The 22,509-nt window shown below is 36.2% G+C and overlaps 1 protein-coding gene across 3 annotated transcripts in view; it reads left to right on the top strand.

Moving 5' to 3' along the window:
• The window catches only part of ASAP2 (ArfGAP with SH3 domain, ankyrin repeat and PH domain 2), an 89,870-nt gene that overhangs the window by 60,447 nt on the left and 6,914 nt on the right, over positions 1 to 22,509 (top strand). Inside the window, exons 12-26 of one of the 3 annotated variants that reach the window (XM_042890071.1) lie at positions 3,547 to 3,634; positions 4,675 to 4,723; positions 4,833 to 4,999; positions 6,319 to 6,452; positions 7,032 to 7,126; positions 8,692 to 8,881; positions 9,014 to 9,099; positions 9,319 to 9,434; positions 9,905 to 9,972; positions 10,697 to 10,810; positions 14,513 to 14,768; positions 17,261 to 17,422; positions 18,330 to 18,498; positions 20,131 to 20,198; positions 20,983 to 21,092. In XM_042890071.1, the coding sequence (XP_042746005.1) occupies positions 3,547 to 3,634; positions 4,675 to 4,723; positions 4,833 to 4,999; positions 6,319 to 6,452; positions 7,032 to 7,126; positions 8,692 to 8,881; positions 9,014 to 9,099; positions 9,319 to 9,434; positions 9,905 to 9,972; positions 10,697 to 10,810; positions 14,513 to 14,768; positions 17,261 to 17,422; positions 18,330 to 18,498; positions 20,131 to 20,198; positions 20,983 to 21,092 (1,872 nt within the window). Of the gene's footprint in view, positions 1 to 3,546; positions 3,635 to 4,674; positions 4,724 to 4,832; positions 5,000 to 6,318; positions 6,453 to 7,031; positions 7,127 to 8,691; positions 8,882 to 9,013; positions 9,100 to 9,318; positions 9,435 to 9,904; positions 9,973 to 10,696; positions 10,811 to 14,512; positions 14,769 to 17,260; positions 17,423 to 18,329; positions 18,499 to 20,130; positions 20,199 to 20,979; positions 21,093 to 22,509 lie in introns of all 3 variants that reach the window. The other 2 variants (XM_042890064.1, XM_042890078.1) reach the window with 2 other exon arrangements.

Genomic DNA, 22,509 nt, shown 5'->3' with positions numbered 1-22,509 from the left:
CTTTCTCTTTTTTAGCTTGCTTTCTTGAAACTTGGGTTTCTTAGAGCAAAAATCAAGTCAGTGGCAGTATTTCCCATTCTTTGTCCAATAAAGAGTCCTGTTTCTTGATCCTCTTATGAACCCTTTTGCTCTTTATCTTGTTATGCCTGTTGCTATGACTACAAATTGACCCTGGCAGCAAAAATGAATCAATCCCACATTTGTGCATATAACCAGAAGCTGTTGCTTTTTGAATTGACAGCCAGGAGCTAGGGAGTGCAAAAGAGTCACTGCTCCGACTTTGGAATTCTCCTCTCTGTTTGAGTGTGTCCTTGCTAGAGTAAAATCTGTCAGTATTTCTATACTAATGTCTCTGTGTCCTGTCACTGGACTTGTCATTGAATGTGCGACAACAGGAGTGGACTTGGGGCAGCTTAGAGGTAGCAGAGTCTACAAAATCCACTTGTAGAGCAAAATGTTCAGACTTCTATGTACAAGTGCACTTACTGAGTTCTACCAAGACACCGATTCTATATATGAGTTTTCTACCGGATGGTCACACATTCTTAGGAATTCTAAGTTCCCACTGAAATCTGTGCAGCTGTAGCTGGGAATCAGTTACTTAAATTAGATACTTAAATGTGGGGTTAGCTGTGTAGGTTTCACAAGTGTGGTTTTGATCTTCTTTTAATAAAAAAAATTAGAAGAGTATCTTCTCATTTTAAAACCACTTCTGTTTTTCCTTATTTGCTATGTTTCTCCATATGCATTGGTGGCAGCTCTGTGCAAAATAAATAAATAAATGAATAAATAAATCTACACGTACGTCATAGACACTGAAATGGGTAGTGGCAATTTCTATTTCTTAAGGATTTTCTGGGCTACTCTGAGTAACTTCTGAGATTTTTGGAGCAACAGCACTGATTTCCAAGCATCCTCGGTGCTGATACCGTATCAACTAAAATATGATGTGCCATCATCTCTTCCCAGCTGTTCATCAAAATGAACCATTTCTCAGAAATTCAGTAGTCAGTTTTGTTTACTCCGTTAAATAAAAATGTATAAGTTTCTTCCCTTTAAAGGTTATATTTTCTTCATGGGGTTTTCCACTTTGGTCTTGTAGCTTTCCTTTTTTGGGTTAGTTTCTACAACAGCTGTCTTCAGGCAGTTCCACATGCTTTATTCTCACCCACATTTCCCTGTCAAGTGGTCTGCTGTTATGGATGGGGAAAGTATGATTTCTTCTAACCTAGCTATAATGTTGAACATGCCTGTGTCAGAGTATGTGCAGGACCTGGATTTTTAGGCATCTTCAAATAAATTAGTATTCATGAAGCAATGTGCAAGATAAAGATTGGCTGAAAAATAGACACTACTTCTTAGTGTAATTTTTAGCAACTGGAATGTTTTTTGACATCTACCTGACTACAATTTAACATACTCAGATGAGTAAAACAGTAACAGAGACCAACTGAACAATATAAACAGGAATTCACAAATGGCTTCAGGATCAAGAAGCACGAAGGTAGAAACTTGAAGATTCATGGTTTGGGTTGGAAGGGCCCCCAGGAATCAAGTTCTAACCCCCCTGCCACAGGCAGGGCTGCCAGCCACTAGATCAAGTAATGGATCAGATTGCCCACTGCCCCATCCAGCCTGGCCTTGAACACCTGCAGGAATGGGGCATCCACAGCCTCTCTGGGCAGCCTGTTCCAGCATCTCACCACTCTCTCGGTAAAAAAAAACAAACTTACCCTCAAAGATTCCTCAAAGATAGTTTGAGTTTCCGGAGAGTAAATGGTATTTGGTCATGTTCTGCAAATAGAGGACTATGAAAGTTCTACTATCAAGGAATTTTGTTATGGTTTTGGTACTGGATATTAAATACGTTAGAAATGTATACACTGGAAAGCTTACTGCTATGGCAACTAAGTATATTTAAGTATAACTCAAAAAATGAGCTCAAAGTGTCATTTTGAAGATGCGTTCTTGCATCTTCATGTTTCTAGTGTCAACTCTTGTTGCTCATAGGGTAAAATAATGAAAGCTGTGTGTCCTTTTACAACTAAAATGAATGTCTGTAATTTGATAAGCTGTTCACTAGGCAGAGAATGCAATGTGGTTCTCAATTAATTGTCATTTCAGTGCTTCCAAAACCTCTCATGGGTACAATTTAGTTGACACTGCCCAGCTAGTGTCCTGGAGGTTTCAAAACATGCATGACTTTATGTTATGTCTGGTGGCTGGGTTGGGCAAAGAATGAGCTTGCTTGTTTCCAAGAGGGCTATAACTTTTTTTTTTTTCTTAAACAGGAAAAAGTGCGTAGTAGTTTCCCTTATGTTCTTCCATGGTTCTGATGTCTCACTAACCTTCGAATAGAATTCTGTTGTTTTCCATTTTTGGCCAGCTGCAACATTTTCTCATATTGTTTCAAGGATTCTTCAGACTTGTTGTTCATTTCTTTTTTGAATGAAATGTTTCCATCAATAAATGTGGAAGATATTAAGAAGATCTACATCTCTTATGATTGATTGCAAGTCAATAACATTAAGTGATAGTTCAGCTTCATTTGATAATAATTCTTGTTCTTAGATGATTAAATCTTGTTTTAGCAACTTGATATGTTCAAAAGGTTAGAACGCAGCACTAAACATGGTAATGTATTCATGTGTACTTCTGTCTTTACAGTAGTAATTTCTTAATTCCTAATTCATCAAGCCAAGGTTAAAAATAACTGTATAGATCCTACTATGGATCTGGAAGACTGGTAGATGAAGGGAAAGAAGAGATTGGTGCAGAGTTGCTATTTGAAAAGTCTTTGTAGCCTTTATGAGACTTTTTGAAAAGGAAATTTGCTTATTCATTTTGCTTTTAATAAAGCACTGTGACTCCTTACTCATAAGGAACTTACATTTGCGAGAGGAACTTGACTAGAAAGTATCTGTCAGAGTGTGTATACTTACATACTCTTATATACTTGTATAAAGTATGTATAGAGTATAATACACTGTTTAACCACGGTTTTTTGATAATAAACTGCCTGAGCTTAGTTTTGCGCATGCTTGGTGCATAACTTTTGTGTGCAGACTTCTTAGTTTCCTCCAGTGTGGAAGGCTGGTGCAAGGAGCCATCTGCTGAGAGTCTTTCTTCACTGGTTATTGAAAATGTAGATTAATTAACTTTTTAAAACTAAATGTCTAAATGTTAGAAGCTTAAACTAAAGTAAAATGAATCTGTCTCTTTGTTATACTTGATGGTTTGAGATAAGTGATATTGGTTAGGTGATCGAAGGACTATCAAAGAATAATTAAAAGGATATTTTCCCCTCCCCTCTTACAAAATGCTAGTGTTAGTCCAGTTATCAGTGAGCTAAATGTAAGAAAATGTGATTTACAAAGCCATTGTTCAGAAGAAAACATAATTAAAAACCTGGGTATCTTAAAAATTGAAGCAGCAGTCATTCGTCAAGTCTTTCTGGCACGCTGGATGTTATCCTATGTTTTGGGACTGCAGGGCTCAGTCAGTATTAATATACTAAAACTTGTATCTTGTTTTATCTTTAAATAGGCTAACCGACCTCCAGCAAAGCTCAATCTGTTAACCTGCCAAGTGAAAACAAACCCAGAGGAGAAAAAATGTTTTGACCTCATATCACGTAGGTTTGTTGTTTAGGTTTTTTTACTTGCAGTTAACACTAAAGGATTTTGCTTCGTTTCTGAAGATGTTTCAACACTAAAGTAAAATGCTAAAGAATGCTAAAATGAATTACAATAAAGGAAGGGCTTTATGAAGTGCCCTTCCTAGGACAGTTTACCATTTCACCCTTGTAGCGTAATGCAAGTTAACTGCACCTGTGTCTTTGGAAAACTGCTTGTTTTTAGAGCTCTGCTTGTTCCTTCATTCCATATCACTTTGTGCCCCTTACCAAGAGTAACAATGCTTTTGCTTTGACATTACTCTTCTTATGTCCTTTTGTGCTCCTCCACACTCCCCCTGCAATTTTTGTACCTTAGGAATTTTCAGCATAAAATATCTTTCTGTCACCAGTTCTACTCATCAACTATTCTAATTTTAAAGCCAACCACATCACTGAACTGTGCTGTCATTTCTTTCTTGGACTTAAAACGTGTCATACGTTTTTATTGGATTAGTACAGCGTGATACCAGTGCTTAGAACTATGAAAGTAGTAGTAAATAGAACTTTTTGTTCTATGTAGTTGAAAAAGCTTAGGGCTTATCATGATGGTATCTTTTTCTTGAATTGTATCTTGTAACTTTGTGTCTGTTTGGTTTGCATTTGTTGATTATTTGGAAGAACGTTGAAATCTTTTCTTAGATACATTGATGAACTCAAATATGGAGTCTGTATTCTAGACACACTCCTCCTTGCACCCAACAAAACTTCAGACTTAAGATTACTAAGGATATATCTAGAATATGGAAACTTTCCCCAGGTGCTTGTGCAGGAAAAGCTCAGCTCTGAAGACAGGTTTCTGTTTAAAGAGGAACAAATCCTCGTATGTAAACATAGATGAGCTAACTGTACCCAGTATGAGTGAAACGTGATGAGTAGGCTTTTTGCCTGTCAGTACTCCAGGGATGAGACTAGAGAGTCAAACGTAATCAATTTTAGATTTTTCTGAGTTTTCTGCAAAAACAGTTTTGTAATCAGTCTGTGAAATATTTATTATGCAGATGACAGGACATACCACTTCCAAGCTGAAGATGAACAGGAATGTCAAATGTGAGTTACTTCCCTAATTTTATTTCTGATGTTTGTGTCCAACTCAGACATTACCTTGAACTTTAGAAGTGCTGAAACATTTAATAGCAAAATATTCCTGCCATTTTAGATGGACATCTGTTCTACAAAACAGCAAAGAGGAAGCTTTAAATAATGCATTCAAAGGAGATGATAACACAGGAGAAAATAATATTGTCCAGGAACTGACAAAAGAAATTATATCTGAAGTCCAAAGGATGACTGGAAATGATGTGTGTTGTGACTGTGGAGCACAAGGTGATTCAATTAAGCATATTTCTAATAGGTAAAACTGTTGTGTATCATGAGAGTGATATTTGACACTTTCACTTCTACTGCTTATCTCACAAAGATTATAGATGGAGTAGAATATGCTAATAATTTAATTTACACTGTTTTAGTAAGATTGATTTGTTGTATGTATATTTTAAGTGGAGGGAAATTGTTACTGGAAAGGTAGCTTTTATGTGATGTGTTTTGTTAGTTGTTCCTGTTGCTGATATAAATCAATTGAGCTTTTTTAGCTCACACCGTAGATAAGATTTGGGCAAATTTGGAGAACAGTAAGATACTTGAATCATTTTCCTAATACAACATTTTTCCCCTTTTTTTGTTTGAAAGTGAGCCAGGGTATTGGTCTAAGACTATTATTTATTTGGAAGAGAATGCACTTGCTGACTGTAGTTTGCTGCATTGAGTTTTGTTGATCTGTGATTTTCTGCTTTTATGCTTTTTAAATTCCTGCTGTTTGCTGTGCTATTTTATGTTAGAGAGGCACTGCAGGACTTAGGCTTTTTGATCTGACGCTTTATCTGAAAACATCAGTTCTGAACCAGTCTGCATTTTTGTAGATGAGTAACTTCCAGCAATAGATATGTGTAGAATTGTGAGAAGTGTCAATCCTGCTGTCTTTAAAGATGATTCTAAATATCTGCTATCACATGTTATCAAATAATTTTAAGCATTAAGATTATTTTAAAATAAATAATTTCAAGCAGCCTAATTCTCCTGAAATTATTTCCTTAACTTGAAAATAATAGGATTTAGCAAGAATGCAAAATAGCAGGAAAAAGGGCAAGGAAGGGTAATGAATGATAGTTGAGTGACAATGCATTGTAGTGTGGTACTGTATGTATGCTTCTTAATCACTGCTGCTTCACATAAACTAAAACATACTTGAAATAAAGAGAAAAACTCTAAGGCATTGTTAGTTTAGTTTCCATTGCACCTAAAGTGACCTCTTTAAGAATGCAGTGACATTTTATTGGTGTGTTATAAAAGAATGGTGTTTCAAGAATTGTAATTACTGAAAGTTGTGGAAAATGACAAGCTAGACTATCTCAGCAGCTTTCTTTACAAACACAAAATTATAAAAAATGTGTTTCCACTGCTTGCCCCATAGAAAATCCTGGCTTATGATTCTCAATAGAGAAAATTAAAAAGCATAAATACTGGAATCTGATAATTTATGTATGATAATCTTATTTTTTCCAGGAGATCATTACTGTGTATTACATTTTCTAGAATGAAGTCATTCCCATAAATAATTTTAATCCTGTGAGTACTTTTTGTTTCAGATCCTACCTGGCTTTCAACAAATTTGGGAATTCTAACTTGCATTGAATGCTCAGGAATCCATAGAGAACTTGGTGTTCACTATTCCAGAATGCAATCACTTACATTAGATGTGCTTGGAACATCTGAACTTTTGGTAATTAAATTGCTTTTATTGACTTGAGTAATACTGAAAATACTTCCAAAACAAGTGTGTTTTGATATATTGTTCCAATCTTGAAAATCATCTCTGGTAGCGTAAACTTTGCCTGATCTTAGAATTCTAATTAATAAAGGCTTAATATTTTTGTTTTCCGAGTCTTCCTACTCTTGGTTGCTCTTCAAACAGCTGTTTGACATACAAATATAAATATGCCTCTGAGATTAAAAATTGAAGGAGTCTGCAAATACTTAGCATGTTAAAATTCTAAAGATGCTGAATAATTAGTCATCAGAGGAAAAAATTTGTGTGTTTGGCTTTGATACACAGAGAGGTAACCACTATCAGCTGCTCTTTCAGTTTGTTTGTCTGTTAAATCCCAGTTGAAAACTGTTGTCCAATAAGTTACCATGATTGGTTCTTGATCACTGATACAGTAGCAGAAATAGAAATAAGAAACCAGAAGTCCTGGCTCCCATTCTCTCTTGTCCTCCCTCTAGTATGTGCATGTCCAGTGACTGAACATATCTTAAGTGAATTGTGGATGTTTGCTTTTGGTTTTGTTTTTTTTACCAGCTTGCAAAGAATATTGGGAATGCTGGTTTTAATGAAATTATGGAATGCTGTCTGCCAGTTGATGAGATGGTCAAACCTAATCCAAGCAGTGATATGTAAGTAAAGAGCTACTTACTGGAAAAAAGGCAGGCATGTTATTTGGCATTGCTAATGACTTGTCCCATTATGGTTTGTGCCAGCACACCATGAAAGATGTGTGATATCTTAAACTTATAATCATGGAGTAAGCTTTTATTTTTTTCTTGATGCTTTACATAGCTGTTTTATTGAATTTTATCTGCTTGTAATTTCCGTAATAGAATTCTATTACCAGCTCTCCAAGTCATGAGTTGTGAAACAAGAAGAAATAAGAGATTACCCATTAAAGAATTTTAAAGACATACAAGGGCACAAGGATCTGAATTTAAACCAAAACTATTTATTTTGTGCTTTTTAAATACAAAATAGAAATGAGAATGAAGTGAGCATTTTATCTGACAGGTACTAAATACCTGTTTTGTAGAGACTCTGCCCAGGACTCCAGTCCGTAACTGTATGGAATAAAGAGAGAACATTTAACTGAATTCCTCGAAAACACTGAACTGTGATGGCAGAGACACAGCAAGGACAGCTGCCAACTTGGCTGTATAGGAGAGCTGGTAAACAATGTAGAAACAAACCCAGAAGAGCGGCTTTGGATAACACTATTTATATGTTATCTAGACTTCCACCATTCTGACATAGCCAGTATAAAATGCTTCAGTTAAAATAATTTTGACTACTTCTATCCATAATTTTTAAAAAAAAAAAATTAATAATTAAAATTGCTCTCACTGAATGCTAAATCAGTAGCATAGAATACTTTAAAAAATGATCCTGAAAAGAGGCACTTTTTAAAATAAAAAAGGAACACCATTCTCTTCTTCAGGGGCAAAAGCTATCCATTAGTTCAATCTGTTGTTCATCGATTTTTTTATTTTGTATTTTTCCTTTTGCCCATTGTTGTAATGTTGAAGATGATACATTTTGTCTTTGTCTAACGCTTTCTGAGCAATATTATGTACATCCCAAGAGCTGATAAGGAGTTAGGCTTATGAGAGTCGTGCCAGGTCTTGTCTTACTGTGATGGGAAGAAGAATCGTCATTTGTTAGTTATGTATTAGCAGCATAAGAGGTCATTCATATACTGATTCAGATATCCTAAATGGTAGTTTTCATCTCAGTTTGGAGGTGAAACTAAAAACTCTGCTACCTTCTCTCTGTTCTGGCTGTGGCGAACAGTTGCTTTACAGACCATAGTCACTGCAGTGAACATAGATTGAAGGCCTGGATAGTCTGACCAGACATAGACTTTTGTGTCCCATGCCTTCCATTCCTTTCCAGCACACGGAGGAGTACAAGTCAGGAAAACATCAACCTGAAAGACTGTTGCTAGCAAAACAGATTTATGAAGCTTTGATTCAGAGGGAAAAAAACTTATGGTCTGTTTTGATATTGACTAATTAATCTTCTGTGGTTCCATTTTGTCTTGAAAATATGAGATGCCATATATTTGATGAATATTTTAAGAAGAAGAATAATGAGAAATACAGGCTTTCTCAGCTGTTATTTCAAATGACTTGCATGGATCTATGGAAGTTCTAGCTAAAAAAATATAACAGTAAATTATATTCAATTTCAGGAATGCAAGAAAAGATTATATTACTGCCAAGTATATTGAGAGAAAATATGCAAGAAAAAAGCATGCTGACAATGCAGCTAAATTGCATGCTCTTTGTGAAGCTGTCAAGTCAAGAGACATTCTTGGATTAGTTCAAGTGTATGCTGACGGTGTAGATCTCACAGAAAAAATCCCACTGGCCAATGGACATGTAAGTGTGGCAATTTTTATTAGAAAAAAAGGTTATTAAAAAGTGCAGTATGCTCTTATAATTAAAAAGGACTTTGTTTTCTAATGGAGATAAGATTTTAAGTGGTGCTCTGTACGCTTATGTTATTCCTAGGAGCAAGATGAAACAGCACTCCACCTCGCTGTTAGATCAGTTGATAGAACGTCCCTCCACATAGTTGACTTTTTAGTGCAGAACAGGTGAGTTTGTTGAAAATACTAAAATGTTATTGACTCTGCTTTTCTGCCAAGTAATACTTTAAATTATTTTTATTATCTGATTTTATTATTTAAAAATGTAATTTTATTATGCAAAATGTAATTTTGTTATTTAAAAATCTTGTAATGATAAAGGCTTATTGATACAGTGTAAGAAAGTGATTTTAATCAGCATTCCCCTTCTTCCTCATACTCCAACAGTGGCAATCTAGACAAGCAGACGTGTAAAGGTAGTACAGCCCTCCACTACTGCTGTCTGACCGACAATGTTGAGTGCCTCAAATTGCTGCTGAGAGGGAAAGCTTCCATTGAAATAGGTAAAAGGGTAATGTGTACTTCAGTTTCATATTTGTCACTGCTGCAGATAAGAAAAACACAAGGGTGGAATACATGCTTTTTCTCCTCACCTGTTTTAACAGCTCTGTGAATAGTAATTGTTTGAAAAAAATCAATATTCATTGCTTATTTCAAGTTTAAATTGACCTGTGCATTGTACTTGTTTTTAAACAAATCTTGGTAAGCATTGAGATTTTCGACTGACACCTGGCCTAATTATGCACTGCCCTTTCATGGCCATCATTCCATGTGTGTGACACATTGACTTGCTACTGCTTATCATATTCACTGGGCTGGTCTTAGTTGGACCTACATACAAAGGGAAGAAATGAATTCTAGGTTGTGTTGGTATATTACTTCATTATGTGCTTGCAGGTATATCTTTGTCTTTAGCAATGGACAGTAATAATGACTCCTATTGTCCTATCTTTCTTTTCTTGATATAATGCAGCTAATGAGTCAGGAGAGACACCACTTGATATAGCTAAGCGCCTAAAGCATGCTCACTGTGAAGAATTGGTAAGTGTGACATCTTTCCTTATGTTTGTTGATTTATAAGCAGAAGTATGTCTGAATAAGTGCTTACAATTGAATATTCAACAAAAATTTTCCAGAGTAGTTTTCTGCTTAGGAAAAACAATAAATGTATATGCTTTCAAGAATTTTTTTTTCTTAGAATCTTTGGAAATGTTTTACTTACTGGGGCCAAAGGATGGTTGTGATTGAGATATTGGAGTCTCATCCACAAAAATTTTGTCAGACAACCTATTGAAATTGAACCAGTAAAATACTTTTTAAGGGTTAAGGCCATAGAAATGAAGTTTGCTACCATCACTTTGTCTAATAAGCCTGGAAAATTGACTGATGGGGTCAGGGTGCCTTGATAAGTGAATCTGTTTCAAAACATCTGCCACTGCAGCTGATTTCTTTGACTTGCAGTTTCTAAGTTGAAGCAAATTGGTTGTGGTGTTTCTTGTCAAAAATTGGAGAGTGGGCCTGTAATGCAAAGACTGGTTGTTTTTGATTCCTTTGTGCTGTGGTTGGTCAGAGCATCACTGTTTGAACTTACCCCATTGTAATGACTTTCCAAATTACTGAAGTTCGTTTCTAAAACAAAGGTGAGATTTGTACTTGGAAACCAGAGCTCCTTCAATGTGTGATTCTTGTTTGTTTTCAGTTATGGTGTTTTAAAAGTAAGTTCTGCACGTACCATAGGTGTCAACAGTCATGTTTTATTCCTCAGCTAACTCAAGCACTGTCTGGAAGATTTAATTCTCATGTTCATGTAGAATATGAATGGCGATTACTCCATGAAGACCTTGATGAAAGTGATGATGATGTGGATGAAAAGTTACAGGTTTGCATCACTATTAATTTTCTGTTCATGTATCAGTGTAAGTAAGCTGTTTGTAATGCTCTCAATAAGACTTCATACTATGGGAATGAAGATACTGCAAAATGACATTTTGTGGTAAAATGCAGTAGCTTAAATGTTAGTTTCTTAAATTACTATTTATCTTCTGTTTAATGTAAAATGTTTTTTTAAAAAAAATCACATCTGGCTAATTGCAGTCGGGTCATTGGTCATGTTTTCTTCTTAATGGAGTGAATATACATTCAGTACAGTTGTTATTTTTTCAATATATTAGAAATATGTAGGTCTTCTGATCTTGAAGCAGAAGTAACATGCAAGGAGAAGGCCATTACAAAGAGATATACCTTACAGTACCTCCTTGTTTTTGTGAAGCAGCTCCACTGATGGCTATAGTTTTGTTTTCAGTGGCACTAAAGTTGTGCATTAAATTAAGCATTTTCAGTAATGGCGAGACTGTCTTAATTCTGTATCTTCCTGTGCAAATACCTTTTTTCTCCATTTTCATACTTCACAAGTTCCAGTATTGGGGTGGTGCTGCTGGGTCACAGAACTGCACAGAATGGCTGAGGCTGGGAGGGGCCTCTAAAGATGCTCTGGTCCAACCCCGCTGCCGGAGTGGGGTCAGCTAGAGGCTACTGCCCAGAATTATAACCAGATGGCTTTTGAAAATCTCCAAGGATGGTCACATTACGAGTATTCATATTACAAAGTATTCCGATGCCATAGGAACTTGATTCCATTTAAAAATAACAACAACAAAAAAACCATATTTCCCAGTTTTGGGATCAACTTAAAAAGTATTTAAGCACCTAAACATACAGACAGGGAACAAACTACTAAGCTTTGGTATCAGAACAACTTTGAAAAATGGCTTGCCAAGTAATTTGAAATGGTGCATAGGCTCCAAAATACAGCCTTCTGGAATGTACTCTATGTAGAAGTATTACGTAGAAGTATTGAACAGATTTTTGTGTGTGTGTGTGCAGAGTTCTTATTGCTTGCACCTTTCTTGCTTTGTTTGAAGGCGCAAAAAATACCCAGGAGCAAGTACAATAGAGATGAGCAATATTTGCTGCTCTCTAGATGTTAGCACAACTATTTTTCTGTTGAAAGTAGCTAAGAAAAGAATCCTTTATCCTATGGGCAATTAAACTCAACTTTTCATTCTACAAATTTTGATATTCTAGTATATCTCCTGCAAAGTTCCCCGTATCAGGCAGGGTGTAAATTGCCAGTACTTCAGTGATTAATAACATAAAACCAGATCTTGTGTGTTGGGTTTTTTAATTTCTTTTCAGAAATATTAAAACCTCACAGTCATAGATTCATTCTTTCTTTTCCTTTCACAGACTGTGTTTAAAAATAGGCCATCAGATTTTTGGAACACTTGAATATTTTGGAAATGAATTTTGACATCAGCAGGTTTGCTCTGTTGCAAAATGTCCCTTTGGGAGGGTCCTGTCAGCAGAGTTCTTCTCCCATGTCTTGTCCCCTTAGAGCAGGAGAGCTATTACCTCTGACAGTTGACTTAACAAAGAAGTCAGAGTTAGCAAAGAAGAGTAAAAAAGCCACCACAAGTCCTCCCTTTCAACGAACAATTGTTACCTTTTGGGAATTTTCTTAAGATTTTTCTTGAGGATTTTGGTATATATGCAAGAATCTGTAATTTGTGGGCTGTGAAATCCAGTCTTTCTAGTATATCCAAACATTTGTGTATTTCTGTGTACTGTGTCGCCATTCAGATGGTAACAGAAGTAATAGTGACCTTTTTGATAAAGCAGCTCAAAACTTTTTCCTGCAGTAAAACCTAGGCAGTTTACAACCAGATGTCTTCTCTGGGACACTGAGTCCAGAGATTTCTTTTATAAATTTCGATCCATTTTTTTCTTCACATTATTGTTGCCAGTTGCCTTCTGTGCCTGTTCTTTTTCTCTGGCCAGCCACTGACTTCCACCTCATCTAAAAGTTATCTGCTACTACTCAGCAGTGAGGCTGCTGTAATGAAATTGATTCTTCACTGCCCACTATCACTAGACTTATTCCACAGGGAATTTTGAAAGAAGATTAGTGGCTATTAATCACAGGCTAGTGTCTGTGACTACACTGAATGCACTGATGCATATTGCTGTTGCTTTGCATCACATGTGTGTGATCTGAATTCAGTTTGTGGGTGTCAGTGTATTAGTTAAACTTGTCTGTCTTTCTTTCAAATAAATGTTATCATCTTTGTCAGAAAGGATAATTTCTGAAATGGCAGCTCTTTTAGTCTAATCTGAGCCTAATCTGAAAGAAAGCAAAGACAATCCAGCTGATTTCTGCTACTATTTCACACCCAACTGTCTGATTCAGCCTTACTGTTTGCCTCCAATCTAGCTCAGAGTTGAGCCTGTATCAAGCTTTTTCGGTTAGTATCAAGCTGTTTCAGTGAAAGATAAGTCAGCAAAGCAAAAAATAAATCTAATGGTTTAGAAAGCAGAAGCAAGTATGGGCTGAAATGAATGTCAGAACCAGGACAGTGGAGATATCAGGTAAGGAGAGGAGTCATCTAGCAAAGAGTGGCGCTGCTAAGCCAAAGGAAAGGCAGGGATTAGTGCAGATGGATGGCATTCACACTGTTTTGAGCTATCACATTGTGCTGCAACACGTCTAAAGCCTACCTGATCTTACATGATCTATCCAGAGAAGGCTGTGAATGTGTTCAGAGGAAACTGGATTGCCTATTCTTAAGACTGTCAATGAAAGTCTATTCTGCTCAAATGCTTTTACTCTGAATAGTTATTTTAATTTCATACAGACAGTGCAGCTGAGTGTTTATCTAACACTGTTTCTAAAGTCTTATTTAATTACACCCTCTGAACTGTGGAATGTTGCAACCATTCCTGCAACAGCCATATGAATTTTTTACATGAGCTATTTTAATGGTTTGATAACAATAATTATCGTGCTTGCTGTTGAAACAGGAAAACTAACATTGCGTGCGTGGCAAACAGATGACTCCCTGCAGATCACAAGGACAGCTAATTGGAGCTCATTTGATAATGTGCATAGGTTGAGTGGTGTTCTATCCCCTCTGCCAATTAGTTTTCCTACTGCTGCTGTTATTAGTGAGCTCAAAAGAGTTCATGAGAAGTCTGGGCTACTGATGTGTTGTAGCTTGAGCTACAGGTAGAATACTCAGATGCAGTTCTGTCTTGTTTTTGAGATGAACCTCATTGGTTTGGGATCTAACGCTCCTGAACTTTGTATGAGGCTTAGATTCTTCGATTGCTTGAATGTTTTTTGAAAAATATTACATGATATTTTTATGCAGGAACACTTGATCTATTCTGAATTTCTGTACTCATTACTATCTACAGCAGTATAGTTTGTATAGGCCTTTCAAGGTCCCTTCCAATCCCTGACATTCTGTGGTTCAGTGTGTATATACAGAATACAGTATTATTGTATAGGAGCATGCTACAAGAGAAAATGGAAGAACAACTTTTTGAAATGCAATTCACATGATTTTTTTTATTAACATGCACGTTTCCTGAAAGGTGAGGAGTATACATTCCAGATCATGTATTAGAAGCAGTGAAAATGCATTTTAGAAGCGATTTGACTATCTTGGAATCAGTAACTTTCTATTAATAAGTGAGTACAAATAACACAGTATCACTGAGCACTTCTGTTGTTGTATTAAAGCAACCCAGTCCTAATCGGAGAGAGGACAGGCCCGTCAGCTTCTATCAGCTTGGATCTAACCAACTTCAGCCTAATGTAGCATCGTTGGCAAGAGATGCAGCAAGCATTGCTAAGGATAAGCAGAGGGGATTTATGCCAAGTATACTGCAGAATGAAACGTACGGAGCAATACTCAGTGGCAGTCCGCCTCCCATTCAACCTTCAGTACCTGTTACAAGTAGTGCACCTCCTCTACCTCCAAGAAATGTTGGCAAAGGTACTAACACTGGAAAATATGTTAGATGATTGGGACCGTGATCATTTTTTTCTTTCATTTTCAAGTTTTCTTTTACAGTTATTTTGAACAGGTAAGTATTGGAACAGTTTGTTGTTACCTTCATCTTGCATATTTGAAGTGAATCTGCACAACCAATTCTGAGTTTGATTTGCAATATAAGTTCAAGAAGGTACACAGCAGTGTGTGAGAAAATGATGCCAAGTAACTTCAATAAAATCAAACCTTTTATTAAAAGGAGGGCTACAGTAAATTTAATTTGGCAAGTACTTCTTACTTAAATTCCATCTTCTCTTACTTGTAGATGTCATTGTGGAAATTTATAGGTGCAATTTTCTTAATATTTGACTGCTATAGGAAATTGTTTGAATACGTAGGAAAAGGAGAATGTAAGCCAAACAAGAGAGATTTTTAGCATTACAGAGTCTTCTCTTGATAAATAAATGCTTCAAGGTTGATAAAATAAAATGGAGCAAAGTATAGATTCACAGTATGGAAAACTGGTATGGAAAATTGGAAGTAGAACAGATGCCGGAACGTAGGTGATCAGTAGAACAATATACATAAAATGTACTGGCTTCATCTCTGTTCAGGAAGGATGCAAAATCTACCATTAAAGCTGACTCCTAAGTCTCATTCTTATGTTCATATATAATCTGTGTAGATATTGGAGAATTGTAGAGAGATTTGTATAGGTTGTCTTTATTCAATACACATTTAGTTGTGTTTCATTGTTTCAGTGCAATTAACAGCTTATTAGTATCAGTGCTGTTTATTAATCCACAATCTCTCATGGGTGCTAAACTTATGTAAAGTTAAAGTCCAGAAAGCAACTGTGTAAACACTTCATTTTCTAATAGATTCCAATTCTGTAAGAGGACATTAGGGATGCAGAATGTTCTAGGCTTGTGAGAGTGATGTCTGCCTTGGAAAGCACTGCACAGAAATTACAATACGGGGCTCCATGTGACAGTGATCATGGCTGAGATTGCAAATTGAACATTTGTGTAATATGGAAACTCAGTTGTTTGTTCCACAGAAGCGGCTGCAGCATAAAAGGAGGATTAAAATGTTTTGTGAGGAAAAAAGACTGAGAACAATAGAACAGCATGGTTCTGTGCTACTTTGAAAGAGTAGTGTGAGGCTGGCAGAAGTTTAGCTTTGCCTACAGCTATGTTTCTTGGCCAGGGTGGGATTCCTTCTACCTGACATTTTTGCATGAGGTATAAGCTTAATATCAGGATATGTTTTTTACTTAATGAAGAGGAATGCTTTCCCCACCAAACAGGAAAATCTCCCCAGTGTCTTGTCTTTTGGCTGTGAGGGAGCTTGCACTGTCCATTTAACTGTTAGATATTATCCCTAAATAAGTTACATAATTGGATAGTTAAAAAGACTCTTTTACCTTTTGATATTATTTTACCCATGGCAAACCATATGGTTTTACCCAGTGTTTGCCCTTGATTAAATGACACTTGAAATAAGGTCGTTTTAATTTCATTCCTGACTTCAGACTTGTTGGCACCAGTATAGTGTGACTTGTGCCAAGAAAGCATGCTGCCTGGTTCAGAGAGTCTATTAACTCATGTTCTTTACTCTAGCAGTGCATTAGCCTATTATTTTATGTGCTTGGTTATAAGCAATGATAGTATCGCCAGTCTTAGCTTCATGTCAGTAGCTGATATTGTTGTTATGCTTATGATGTATTATTATTATTATTCCTTTATCCTCTTAGCTTTAAGCTGTTCTTCAAGTCTTCTGAGCCTTTTATGCTTTTCCTTGCAACCTGATATTTATTCATACCTTAATCTGTTTTGTTTTTTCTTAGTATGATGCTCGTACTCTCAGTAGGGAAAAATGGCATGAGAAGTGCAAAATACTGGCCTTGTGATGAAGGCCTGTAGTGTGCTTTTTACGAATGGGCAGGCAGCTCTTTAGAATGGAATCATTTAGGAGACTCTGAAAAAGCAGTACTGTGTAACCAATTCTAGTTTCATGCGTACCTATTATAGCTCCTTGTTTGGGTCAAATTCAGTTTTATGTCAATTCCAAATCAAAACTGATGTTTCACTTTGAGTCAGCAAGGTCTGCTAGTATTACGAGCGAGATCCTTTTTGTTTGGTATACTTGAGATGATTACAGCTATCAGCTACAGGTTAAAGAAGGTAGCAAGAAATGTCTTCTCTCTTGTTAAAAACATTCTACTTTTGAAGTGTTGGTCTACTTTAAAATAATACTAGAGACAAATTTTAGGGTAAAGGGTTAGTAAGACTTCTGCCAAAAACTTGCATATATTTTTTTTAGAGCAGATTCTGATTTCTGCTCTAGTATTCCTGGTATTGCAGGATGGCAGTAGTTCTAATTTGGTGAATATAGTGTATAGCTGCACAATTTTAAAAGCACAGGTGTCAATATTAACGCTTTGTGCTTAGGGTGAGCAAAAATAATAATGCAGTATTTTCCTCTCTTTTTAGTTCAGCCTTCAGTTCTTGGCAGTGGTATTCAGACAATTTCTTCATCTAATACAATGTGGAAGACAAATTCTTTAGGAGTGGAAAGTATAAGCAGGCAAAGATCTTCATCTGATCCACCAGCTATTCATCCCCCTGTGCCGCCATTGCGTGTAACATCTACAAGTATGTTTCCACTTTCCCCTGTTTTCCCTTCTGCTGTATCTAATCATAGTTGGCTTATTTTTCCATTTTCACAACTCATGCTTCCTCTTTTGGTGACTGTAGCTTTGGCCTGTCGTTCCCATCCAGTGACTTCGTATGAGCCGTCTTCTCCGACGTTCCAGTGAGGACTGTATGGTGTATTGCAGGGTCAACAGGAAATAGTACTTTACTATTAGAGTTAAAGAGCTTTCCACCTGTATGTATAGGTTTAATGATGCATTTCTCGTTGGTGACTTGTAAAGATAAGTGTTTCATGTAAGCCCAGGGCTCCAGGCTTCCACCTCTCCACCATTGTGCTCAATTCTTGCAGAACGTAATGTTCTTTAGACGTCTCATGCATCACCAACTGCTGTTGTGGTGTTCCAAGAATTCAGTAGAAATTTGAACTAATTACTAAACCTAATGTGAAGTTTCTTTGACTAAATGATGTCATAACAGGATTTTAAAAGAAGTTCCTCTGAACAGAATTTCTCAGATATTCACTCAGCTATTTTTCCGTAAAAATCAAACTGAGGGTCTTGATTGAGCAAACAGTATTCAGTTAAATATAGTCATATTCTTGAAAATATTAGATCAGAATGACTTTGTTAAGACACAAGAATTTTCAGTTTGTACTTAAATGCTTTGTTGAATGGAAGTACTTGTGAGCTCTCTGATCTTGACTAGGCGAAACTAAAGGTAAGCCTCGTTCCAGAGAGGTCTTCCTTCCAATGGAAGGATTGCTTTACATTTAAATTGTTGATTAAAAGTAGTATTTATCTGTGATAGAGATAAATGCTGTAACAGGAAAACCTGTGGATGAGAATCCAAGAGACAAAATGGTAAATCAAAGTCTAATTCCTTTTCACTGTCTAACTTCTTTCTGTAGATGTGCTTTCTCCTGCACCGCCGCCTCCAGTGGCAAAGACAGCCAGCATTATGGAAGCTTTGAGCCAGCAATCTAAACAGCAACCAGCTCCTCCACAAACTAAGCCAACCCCGCCACCGCTGCCCCCACAGCCTCCTAGTAGAGTTTCTCAAAGAAAGCCTATTCCTGGGTAATTGATGCCATTTTAGTATTTAATGCATATATTTCATAATTATTATTAACTTTTCAATTATGTGGCATGTAACATGAAAGTCTTCTAAAAGGCACACGCACCTTTGCCAGCGATGTGTTCTTAAGTATGCGAATGAACAGAAGACAGATACTAAAGGAAGTTACATTACAAGGATTCCCACAGTGAAAACAGGGTAGACTAGTGATTTAATGTTGGATGACTTGAGTAATATCTACAGAATGATTACCCTTGCTGGAAGTAAGAAGCCATGAAGAATAATCAGTTTCTAGTTTTCTTATAACAAGAAAGAGATAAGAAGATATTATGTCTGATTATGTCATTTGTTGTTCACGTGTTTGTCCTTCATTCAGTTCCATTCAGTATTTTCATTCATGGTGGAAGTAGACCTGGAGTAGAAAATATTCAGATTTGCAGGAAACAAAGTTAGAAGGGACCCTTGTCCTGCTGGTTGTGATTATATTCAAAGTAGCCTTGAAAAATGGCTGTAGTAGTCTAGGGAGAGGAAGGATGTTATTTATTAAGCAACACTTGGTACTGAGGAACAATCAGCTACAAAAACAGACTAAGGAGAATGGCAAAGTATGGTTAAACAGAAATCCTTTAGAGAAGGAATCTGCAAAGACATAATGAGGCACAAATAAAAGTTATTCAGAAGACTTAGGAATGAATCCTTCCAACTGTCTCAACATGTGACCCCTCATCTGGAGTACTCTATTCAGTATTGGGTATTGAAGTAAAATAAATACACAAAGTACTGTGGCTGAAACCAGGGGAGATCAGTAAGATAATGAGAAGTCTAGAACATATGGCTCTTATGATAAAAGTTCAGAAGAAATGAGTCTTATCTTTTAAAAAAAGAGAAATTGTAGCACAGATACAAGCCTTCCAATATATGCAACAAATTGGATGATGTCATTCCTTTTTATGTTTCAGGGAGGCTCTGAAAATAATATTGTGGTTTAAATTGTAGCAAGAATAATTTAGACGCCAGGGGAAGCTTTCCAAATGAAAGCACAGTGGAATATGTTACCAAATTTTCTAGGAATTTTTTTGATTCTCTGCCACTGAGAATTTGGCAGAATATAGCCTGTACAAACGTAGATAGTTATAAGATATAGGAGCATGTATACATATGTATGTCTGTGTGAGATAATATGTAGGGGTGATGCTTTGTGATGAGAGATAAACGGCCTCTGACCTTCGTTTCTAGCCCTCTGATTGTATATAACATACTGAGTAAAAGGGAGAAGCAACTTGAAGTTTGCTATAATGTAGACAATATATAATGATATAATAAATTGCACTGAAGAATATTAAAAAGCAATGGAATGGACTTCAGAACTTAAGAAAAGAAAATCAGCTCTATGCAAACTGCACAAATGGAACCTGAAATTATTCTTCTACCTTACATTTGTAGCTGAAATGCAGCTAATTGTCGGCTTGCTCAAAAATAAGGAAGCAAGCTAATATTTTAAAATTAAAATACCAGTCACCAAAAGATACTGATGATATCACAGGAACTTTGTAATTTGAAAAATATCTTGGATTCTTGTGGTTGGTGTCCTTATTTGTTTCTTAAATGGAAGAATTTCTTACTTCTTTGAACAGGTCTGAGAAGTCATCTGGCTTAAGTAACAAGGGGCAGTCTAGAGGACTTGGGGCTCTACAACAAACTGGTAATTATAGTTTATAGATTTATTTTGCTGCAGTTAATTATTATTATTTACATTGTAATGGGGCCAGTTATTTCATTTATTCTGTGCATTTACACAGTCAGTACCAGCATTCTTGTTTATTTTCTTGATTGTGTAGGCCTCAATGCTTAAAGCTGTTCTGCATGAATAGAGCAATATTTTAGCTACTGTTTTAGGGCACTGCAATAAAATATTGAAAGTTTGCATGGATTCTGTGGTGATTTTAGTGGAATTTCTCCTACCCAATATCCTTCTCTGTATGTTTTCTGTTTATTGGTTGTTACTGTGATAACAACGCAGTGAGAATTTTCTAGTCATTATCTGCTGTTACTGTTAGAAGTTTCCTGTGAAGGTACAGCATCTTGATGAAAATGGCCTTGATTAAGCAAGGAAAGTTCTAAGAGCGTGCAGTTTGTAATGAATGTGTGGAGAAGTGAAAAAATTGGTTCTGGTCTCATCTATTTTGTAGGGTTTTTTTCTCTTGTAACGTATCTGCAATATTAAATGTCTTGCAACACTAAAAAAAATCTTAAGTAACTGTATTTGCAAAAAAAAAAATAAACCTTTTTGGTGAAGAAGATTGTAGAAAAATTACACTGTTTTTTAGAAAGAACCATTAAAATGAAATACACATGGTATATAAAATTCTTTGTATCCTCCAATTTAGGATGATTCATTTAATTTTAATTTGCATTAATGTTTTTCCTTTTTTAAAAATATTTTTTAAAGCGTGCCTAAAATTTAATTGTTTTACTTGCCTTAGCAGCAGGAGAATCTTCTTCTGTATGTGAAATTCCAGCAACACAGACTGGTTCTACAGCAAATACTTTGGCACAGATCCAGCCACCAGCACCAATGCCAAGGAAATCCCAAATAGTAAGTAGACAGTCCGGGTTTGAACTTCATGAAATTTTCCACACACTATCAAACACACTCCTGAGATTAATAATCTGTCCTGCTAGAAGGAAAGTGTGTGAACCATGAAGAATACAAAACCCGTATCCCCTGTTCAGTGTGTGTGACCTCTGGTAGATATTCATGAAAACCTTGCTTCTCTTGCATTTCCTTAGTGATGGTAAATGATTTTTAATTAAAAAGAACACCAACAAAAAACAAGGTTTAAACCAACAACAGAGCTTGGATTCTTTGCTTGTATCTGAACGTGACACACACCACGTATAAAATGTATGGGTTATTGAGGGTAGATGAGCTTGACAAGTGCACAGTAGTAAGTTATTTGTATGTCATTTAAAACTTGATTCTTAAACTTCAGTGAAGTGGTAAGGGAGGTTTTTTGCTTTCTTTTATAATGGAAGTGGATATAATGATTTACCTAAGTACATCAAATGACTTCAGACTAGACTAGTCAGATCCAGGCTCAAAAGAAGAAAAATTGGATCTTTGGTGAATTAGTTATCTTTACAACTCTCTGTCATGCTGAGTATAGACAAATGACAATATAGAGATCCCATGCTCTTGAGGTGCTCTTTGTGACAAGGCCTGGGCTGTTTTGTACTTTGAATTCTGTGTAGGAACATGGTTCATTATAGCCTGAGAGGTGGGAGGTGTGCTGTTTCTGTCTCCAGAACTGTGTTATTAAGGGGTTATATTCTTTCTTCTGTCTCTCCATTCATTTTTCCTTAACTATGTCTGTTGAAATAGTAACTCTCCAGGACAGACTTCAGTGTGTTCATGTGCATAGTCTTGCACATTTGTTTGGTGCTCCTAGAACTCTTACTAGCTTTTGTCATCTGATAATATGAAAAAAGCCACAGAGACATCTGGAGTTCATCTTGCATTAGTTGGTACTGTAAAATCTTGTGTTTTCTTGCCTCTCCCTCTCTTGTTTAACCAAGTTAATGTCTGTCTTGCATCAGAATAACTTAGATGGTTTAGACTACAATAAAATTTAATGGTCTGGTTAGTGAGAAATGGAGTAGCTATCCCTTTTGCTTATATGCACTAAGGGAATTGCTGTTTCTGTAAAGCTGTTAAACTCTGATCCCAATTTCTTTTGTGTGTTTTGAGATTCAGATGTAAGCACTGGATGCATCCATTCAGCACACATGATAATTCTGAAACAGCTCCATGCCTGGCTTTCTGTATAAATTAAGGTCGTAGTAGTCCTGTATCTTGTTCACTCCTTTTCTCTTTCATAGGACAAACTGCTTTACTTTTGTGTGAAAGGGCTGTCCTGGCTGATTTTTAGAAACAGTCTGTCTCTACTCACTGTTTAATATTAGTTGCATGTAATGAGGAACATGTCTGACTCCACATACCTCCAGGGCACCAG

The sequence above is a fragment of the Lagopus leucura genome, unplaced genomic scaffold (genome assembly GCF_019238085.1).
Source record: "Lagopus leucura isolate 7727_CA_CO unplaced genomic scaffold, USGS_WTPT01 Super-Scaffold_73, whole genome shotgun sequence".
Taxonomy (NCBI): domain Eukaryota; kingdom Metazoa; phylum Chordata; class Aves; order Galliformes; family Phasianidae; genus Lagopus; species Lagopus leucura.
The sequence above is the reverse complement of the archived record's forward strand: the minus strand, read 5'-3'. Positions and strand labels throughout refer to the sequence as shown.